This window comes from Brienomyrus brachyistius, unplaced genomic scaffold, assembly GCF_023856365.1.
Source record: "Brienomyrus brachyistius isolate T26 unplaced genomic scaffold, BBRACH_0.4 scaffold117, whole genome shotgun sequence".
Lineage (NCBI taxonomy): Eukaryota > Metazoa > Chordata > Actinopteri > Osteoglossiformes > Mormyridae > Brienomyrus > Brienomyrus brachyistius.
In genome coordinates, this window is record NW_026042392.1 from 28793 (window position 1) to 37456 (window position 8664).

Below are 8664 nucleotides of genomic sequence, written 5' to 3' on the forward strand. Positions count from 1 at the left end.
CGCCACAAAGCAGGAGACAGCACAGGGTGAGCAACAATCACCTGGCTGAGTAGCTAGATCACATGACCAGGGTGGGGTGGAACCATCCTTGATCTCCTGCTTTTCGCCTGTTGACTTCAGTCAAGATTTCCACGAGCTCACCCTGGTAGAGGACGCCAAGGTCTTTAGTTGCATATATTTCATTTTGGTATTTTTACAAATGCTTCTTGATTTCAAATGGTTACATTCCAATGAATTCATGGTAAGAGGAAGATATCGTAAGTCAAATATGAGTACGATATGATAAGTAATTATGAGTATGATATAATAAATAAGTAGATAAATAACTGCTGTCACTGAATAAACAAAAAAATTACTGTCACCGAATATTAACTAATTAAATACCAGTATTTGAAAAGTAAATAAATGACTACAAGTTTATTTGGTTAAACACAGAAAGAAAACGCTGTCAAACACTGTACGAGATGTTTATGCTCATGATCAGCACAGACATCAGACGCTGCGTGGAAGCTGCCATCGGCCCACGTCAGTAGAAGGTATTGTACTGCATAGCCCAGAAACAGATCAAAATTCAAATTTGATTATTGCATGTGCATCGCTATCACACCGTCGTAAAGATGAAATATCGTAAGTCGAACCATCGTAAAGCAAGGAGCCCCTGTAGTTTTTACCTTTTCCTAATAGCTGTTAGTGTTTAGCCAAGGGACACATAAAAATCTTCAATAAGTTGACTTTGGGTAACCAAAACTAGGTTGTTTACAGAGAAACTAACTGCTACACGCAGTATAGAAAACTGTGCTGAAACTAATGCTATCCGATGTATCCAGTCAGTACGCTAAAAATGGATTGAGGGTAAATGATTGTCACTGTTGGGGATACCCTAGTCATTTTCGAGTTAACATCTGCTTGCCTTACAGTCAGTTCTGCCAGTCTGACCATGGTTGTGTCCGAATTCAGAGGCTGCATCTTTCGAAGGTCCATGCAATGAATCTTGGGATATGTTGGGCTGCAAAGGTGGATGGAGTCAGCAGGTGGATCCTTCACGAATGGGCAAAAGAAGAATGTATTTCTGGGCCACGTTTGAAGGAGTCTTTGAATTAGGACAGCCCTAGGACGTCACTGTGACGCGTTCAGTCTTCTGATGCAGCCTTAGAAAGATGCAGCCCCTGAATTCGAACCCAGCCCTTACCTAAATGTTGTCCTAGAGAAAACAGTGCCCCCTTGTGTCCGTATCACTCACCAGGTCATTCCTATTGTAATGCATAATCATCATATATCAAACTCAACAGGTTTCAATGTAATATTATGGCAGAGGGTGATTCGTGGGTCATATTGCAATAAAACAGATGAGAGCTGTTTTATAAAAGAAAGGAAGTTGCACCTTTAATGACACCCTGCAGATCATTGGAATAGTCTTTAGTGAACAGTAGCTTCAGACCACATTAATAAATTAAGAATTAAATAAAATAAATATGTATACAAAAATGTACAACATCTTTTTTCTTTGGTCTATAGGCATATTATAACGGAACCCAAAAATGTCCCCTGGAGCTATTTGAGAACCTGACAGTTCATCGTCCAACTTTGTTCCTGAGGTTCTTTAGCTCATGATGAACTCGAGACAGGAATTCCTTGTGCCTTGTCAGAACCACACAGCCATACACTTTCTGCTGGAAGGTATTCCTTGGTGAGTCGCTTATGGAGCTCACCGTGATGAGCTCGTTGGGCTTCAGACACTGCAGGGCTGTCTTGACGTTCCCTGCCAGGTCGCCCAAGCGTTCACCAGCACTCCTCAGCTTGCTGAGCAGTGAGTTGGAGGGGTCCTGAAGCTGTGTCTGCTGCTCTCGGACCGCAGCCAGGTGTTCTTGGAACAGCTTGAGTTTGGTGTATATACTTTGAAGTTTCTCTGCAGGTTCAAAACCAGTAATCTCAGGATCTGGGGCGTTATCCACTGGCATCTGGCAGAACGACTTCATGAAATCCCCTTGGCGTCTGATCTAGGAATCAACAGACAAGCAAAATATAAATTTAAGGAAGTCTAATTATATGCGTTTCTACCAAACAAGAGTGCTGTCTTGCACAAATCATTCGAAAATGCTTAGTCTAATGCAATATATTAGTGGAAACTGCAAGAGTTTTTGCAACAGGAATTTACTTAAGAAGAAAATAAGACCAATAGTCTAGGTTTACATAAAGGTCTTCCATGCTTTCATGGGTTATTCTGTGGCGGTCACTGTAGCAGTTATAAAGCTGGTGGTGGAGAGTCCCAGCTGCCATATCCATCACTATGGAAGATGCATACTTACATACGTTCTGCGGAGTTCCCCAGCGTCCTTCCTCATTAGATCAGCAAGCATAATGCTCTTCAGTAAAACAGAGTTTGCTTCAATGCGACATGCAGCAGCCCTACTCATGTAGACCAGCAGAACCAACCACAAAGCTGTGAAGAGCATGAAGATGTTAAGGTTACAGACACTGCAAGGACACTTATTTTACCACACTTTATCATTTCGTATTTTAAGTTAAGGCAGTAGATGATAGACCTAACTACACATATATTTAATAGCATTAGTAATAATTGACATTTAAAACTTTACATTATGCAAACACTTAAATGTCTTTACTAAGCAGGTGCTTTTGCTGACAGCAATATACAATTGAGCAGAGGTGGTCATTTCAGGTCCAGAGAGTGTAAATCCAGACCAAGATTTTGTTTCAACCAGCCGATTGGGTATAAAGAATCACAGTCACAGAGCACTCAACTGGTTGGTTGAAACAAAATATTGGTCTGGATTAGTGCTTTCTGGACCTGGAATCTCCACCTCTGCAAATGAGTCTTGGCTGAGATTCCAGCGAATGCCCAGTCACTGGTATAAGCAGCACTGGAGCAAGAGCTATACGACGCCTTTGAAACACAGCGGGAACATAGTAAGACATCAACTGAAATCACAAGACAAAGCACAACACGAGTGAGCGTTCAGGGACCATTGAGTGGTACCGCTGGTAGATGGAACGAAGGAATGTTGCTTGCTAGCGCAGCGCTAACGGTAAACCACTGAAAGTCTAGGAGCCGATCAGGGTAAGGGCTCCAACTCCGAAACACCAGCACCAGGCTATGGTCAGCACCGATGTATGCAAGTTCTTTTCCGACACACCAGCCGGCAGTGTCACACACGCACGCATGGGCTCGAGCAGACAGAATGACAGACACACACACACACACACACACACATATTCACCATCCAAACCAGACTTCCTGGCTTCCAGCTCTAGGTTATGATGGTATGACCAGGGCTATACTGCTTAATGGTACTTACCTACAGCTTGTTGAGCACTTGGGAGCAGACGGTAACTATGACCTGGCATCATGCATGTGGTGACACCGGCTCGCTCGGCGGTAACTACTCATGATCGGCGCCGCGCAAAAACTTTTTAAGTCTAACCACAGATTTGTCATAAGAGGAAATGACGCAGTAATGTCGATGTGGGGCAATACTTCTCAGAATCGCATTGCTACACTTGCAACAGGACTTTCACTCCCCTTCATCCTTATGGACACCCCCACCTCAACTAGCCTCCACCCTTCCTTCTATGCATCAGTCAACAACCGATTTACGGCTTCGCCCAAATTCAGAGCACAATATTCATCTGTAGGAAGTGTTTCAGAGACATGTGCATGGTCAGTGACGCGGCTATATTTGAGATTCTGCAGCCTGTATTAGTTGGATTATTTAGCATGAACATGCTACTAATCTGCCCAGCCAGTTATCCAGAACAGGGTCATGAGTAATAAAGATAATTATTAACTGTAACCATCAGCAGGAGAATCAGGTTCAAGATGGATGGATGGATGATGGATGGATGGACAGATGGATGGATGGATCTGTGTCTGGAAGGTTGTGGGTTGAAAAGCCATGGGATCAGAGTAATCACACCACTGCTGGGCTCTTGAGCAAGATCCTTAACCCCTGCTGCCCGGAGTACTTTCACAATAGGATGCTGTAGTAGAATCACGTCATCACACGCAAAGAGAAACGTCACAGCACGCTGGGCATCTCATGTCTGTGGTTGTGTGGTCATCTAGAAATGGTTCTTTACCCTGCACAGTCTATGTTGCAAAGGAGAAAACATTTGCAACAACTGTTGCAAATCCTTAAAGCTACATAAAAATATCACACAGTCCTGCAAGCAAGGTAACACTGACAAAAGCTAAAATGCTACTAATAGTGCTACCTTTTAAATTTCATTATAGAAGCACAGTCATTACAAGAAAGGATAGAATATTTGTACACTCTTTATTTATTAATTCAAAGATGCAAAGAGCCTCTTTACTCCAGGTCACATTCTTACACTCTCAAAACAATTAGCCGTGTTCCTGAATTAAAACGTAAGATTAGGAAAGTGTAACGTAATTTCTTCACTAAGACTCAGTGTCACCTAGTTTGACCAGGAGAATGATGTAAAATGGCAAAGTGGTAACTATCTTTTTTTTCTTTTAGTGAAACCTTGCTAGTGAGGAGGGGGTTGAGCAGAAATGGGACAGTGAGCTCAAAAAAAGGTAGAAAACTGCCATTTTGCTGGGGGCAGGAGGAGTTTTTTGTTGCAGGACAGGCTCCAGGTATTGTGCAGGTTGGAGCACTTTCTAGAAGTGAATCAGCTTGGTAAACTGTGGTCATGATACTTAGAACGCTGAGTCAAAGTCAAAGTCAACTTTATCGTCATCTCAACTGTATACATGTGGAACCAGACGATGTGGCTCCAAGTTTTACGGCTTACAAAAAAGACACATTATATAAATAACTCTAAACGAGTAATAAGATGGTGCAGCTTTGTACAAAAACATATTTTTTAACATTCAGAAATTGTGCAAATGTTGCATCAGCAGCCAAAATGGTAAACGAGAGATGTATAATGGAAGGTGATTATGTCCGAGCAGCCTTTCTCATGGCACTGAACGAGCGATAAGGGGAACCATGAACGGTCCGCTAAACGCCATTGTGCATTCACAGTTTCGTGGCTGATAGCGATGGTTTCCCAGTATTCATAGACATTGGTGTGAAAATAAGCACCTGGATCATATGTGACACTGTAACATATTTCACTGCTAAGGCCATCTTGATGCTTGTTGATGCACCTAGGAGATCTGTATTTGTTTGAGGGAGGAATTGAGTTCTGGTTCAGGCATTTAGCCACTGTGCAATGTTTTCATGACTGCTGCTGCAGGGAGCTTGACACATTTATTCGAAGTGCCTTTTCTTACGAAACAAAACTTAACTGAAATAAAAAAAAAAAAAAAAAACATGCGATTGAAAAAAGAGGCTGGTGGCATCGGAGATTTTCAGTCAGGCTGTGAGCTTTCCTGGTAATCATTGTTGTGGGTTTCAGCCAAAGTGAAGACTACAGCATGAAAAAAAGTTTGTTTTTTTTACTCTTAGCTGTGTGCATGATGCTAATTCTTCAGAAGGGTGTGTGTGAGTTACCTCAGGTAATTTCCCAAATATGAGCATCTGGTTTGCCATGTGAAATTTGCTTGAGGTCAATTTTGCTGTTGAGGCCCTGTTATGTTTCAATTATAGCATCCCTAAAACCACCAGGCAAAGTGGCTCTGTATTTGTGTCACAGATACAAGATAAGCAGATCCTTAGCTATCGTAAGCAGCAGGCAGCATATCTCATTGGCCGGATGTAGAATATCTTATAGATCTAAAAGAACATTTCCTTTTAAGGTGGTATTTCTTTTCTTTGAATTAATCAGGTCTAATAAGACCTTAGATGGATTACATTGGCTCTTATAGGCCCAAAACAAAGCCTGGAAATACATTTCCGGTTCACACCGCTTGGCGTGCTTACTCCTGTCAGGTTTTTCAGGATGGACTTGTGGGGGGCAAGACGGGCAAATTCCCAGGTCAGCATCGTTCATGGGGTCCGACAGGGTGCCTGTACAGGTTACTCAGATTTCATCCAGGATGCCAAAACAAGCCAGAACCATCAATGACATCAGCATATAGCATTTTCCTTCCTCCTCCATGAATCACTATAAGACACTAACTTGACAGACATGATGTTCCAGGATGAAGTCAGCTTAGCACTGCAACATGAGCAGCAGCCAGTCGCAGGGGAGGGAATTCCACAGCTGCCCTATCAGCAGTGGAACGCGTCCGGATCTGGCTCTCTCATTGTCGGCATCGGGGAAGGGGCAGCGGGGTGCTTTCCGAGCTGCTTTCTGGTACCTGGCTGTCTCACCCAGTGGCCTGAATTGTGGCCGGGTTTCTGCAAAAGCACACCACAGCCATGACCCCCCACCCCCTCCACTGCCGGATGGCTCCAGATCAAAGCCCTGGGACCTATAGAGTAACAGAGAGACGCCAGTGAGGCACAGGAAAGCGTCAGACCTTGGAGGGGGGGAAGACAAGAGTTGCCCTACTTCCTGCCAAACCTCACCTCATTTTCAGTTAAATTCAAAGAAACTTTGTCGGCACCATCACAGCCAAAGACTGCAGATACAAGTGTTTTGATAAACCATAATTTTGGAGGAAGGCCTGGTCTTTTGGGTGTGGCACGGTTTGGCTCAAGGACAGAGGCATGCGATGGCGAGGGGGAGTGGATCTCAAAAAGCAAAGCTGACCTTTATCAGTGACCTTTCCCTTTTCAGGGCAGGGGAGTCCGAGGTGCACCACAAACCAAGCAAAACAAGGTTTGGCAGGGGAGGGAGACACACGAAGTGAGACCCCCCCCCCCCCCCCCCCACACACACGCAATGTTTCCAGTATTTCAGTTTAGTGTTACACTTCTCCTGTGTTTTTCAAAAAACACTCCAGGTAGCACTTCATGCAATTCATAGAATTTTTGCAAATGTTATTTAAGTCATTAATTGTTTTATAGGCATTTAGCAATCAGGTGTATATGAGTAGCACCCTAGTCAATTCAAGTGAATTCGCACAAACGTACGAGCTGCACTGGAAGCGGGTTCGAGGTGCCCCAGACACAGGAAGTGCTGAGCAGTCTGCTGAGGAAAGTCCCGCCCCCCCCTTTTCTTTCTTGCAGATTCTGGCACATCTAACATTAGATCACTGACCCTGAAGGGGTTTTTTTTTGGAGTGCCGTGCACGATCAGATGTTTGGGCCTTACGGCAGGATGTGCTCACGGCACCGATCCTAAGGCAGAGAGAACTCGAGTCAGGGCGCAGAACCACAGGTCTGGATGGGCGGCGGAAAAGCGGCTCTGCTTGGGGCGGCAGCAGAATCGCGACACACCTTTATCGGGAGGAAGCCGTGCCCCTGCTCAGGGGAAGGAGTGGTTATGTGGTGACAGGATGAACTCCATCCAAAAAAAAAAAAAAAGTTGGACAGGAAGAGAACCAGCAGGGGGCGTGCTTACTCCTGCCAGGATTTTCAGGATGGGCTTGTGTGGAATATGGTTTATTCCAAGCTACTAGTAAAAAAAATAATAAGGGGTACGCCGCTTGCATACAACTGAGAAGGAGGAAAGAGGAAAATGGATCCAAATGTTTCTCTAAGACAGTGTTTCCAAGGAGGCCCATGCGGAGCCCCACAGTCCATGTTTTTGCTCCCTCCCAGCTCCCAGCTGAGAGAGAACGAAAATGCTGGCTGTCCAAGGAATGGGTTGAGAAAGACTGCCCTAACGCATTGAGGAACGAGAGGATTGATGAAGTGCAAAACTATTTGCCTACCTGACCCTGCCCTCCTCCCCTCTGAATAGCCCCTTTTTAACAAACAGCATGACAAACAGAGATTGTTTGGTTATACAGCCTCTCCCCAGGCTACAATGGAGTTACGTTCCTATAAACTTATCGTAAACCTAACAAACATCATAGCCTAGCCTAGCCTACCTTAAACAAGCTTAGAATCGGAATCAGCTTTATCCGCCAAGTGTGCTGGGGCACATAAGGAATTTGGTTTCGGCTGCTAGAGACTCCCTAGTACACAAATAATAAATGACACTGTACACTATACAAGAAATCCATCCATCCATCCATTTTCCAAACCGCTTATCCTACTGGGTCACGAGGGGTCCGGAGCCTATCCTGGAAGCAATGGGCACGAGGCAGGGAACAACCCAGGATGGGGGGCCAGCCCATCGCAAGGCACACTCACACACCATTCGCACCAACGAGCAATTTAGTAATTCCAATTAGCCTCAGCATGTTTTTGGACTGTGGGGGGGAAACCAGAGAACCCGGAGGAAACCCCACGACGACATGGGGAGAACATGCAAACTCCACACACATGTGACCCAGGCGGAGACTCGAACCCAGGTCACAGAGGCAACAGTGCTAACCACTGCACCACCATGCCGCCCCTATACAAGAAATAAAATTTGAAAATATACACACATGGGTAACACTGCACAAGTATAAGGTGGCGAGGTTGAGTGCAAACAGAGTTTAAGGGAGGGGGGAATTTACAGAAGGCAGGTGACACAGCTTAGCTGTTTAAGAGGGCGATGGCCTGAGGGAGGAAGTTGTTCCCATGTCTGGTGGGTTTTGTGTGCAGAGTTCTGCAGCGGCCGCCAGCGGGGAGAAGCTGGAGAAGATGGTGTCCAGGGTGTGACGGATCTGCAATGATTTTATCTGCCCGTTTCCTAGTCCTTGCGTAGTACAAGTCCTGGATGGAGAGCAGGGGGGCACCGATGACATTTTTCGCT

The 8664-nt window shown here is 44.9% G+C and overlaps 1 protein-coding gene across 1 annotated transcript; it reads right to left on the bottom strand.

The window, feature by feature from the left end:
* Positions 1 to 1383: 1383 nt before the first annotated feature.
* LOC125727762 (uncharacterized) lies at positions 1384 to 3448 on the bottom strand. The gene is made up of 3 exons (XM_049004671.1): positions 3318 to 3448; positions 2307 to 2440; positions 1384 to 1997 (listed from the first exon to the last, which is right to left on the bottom strand). Exons 1-3 carry the CDS (start codon positions 3367 to 3369, stop codon positions 1572 to 1574), a joined length of 612 nt encoding a protein of 203 aa, XP_048860628.1. The 5' UTR covers positions 3370 to 3448; the 3' UTR covers positions 1384 to 1571.
* Positions 3449 to 8664: the final 5216 nt, after the last annotated feature.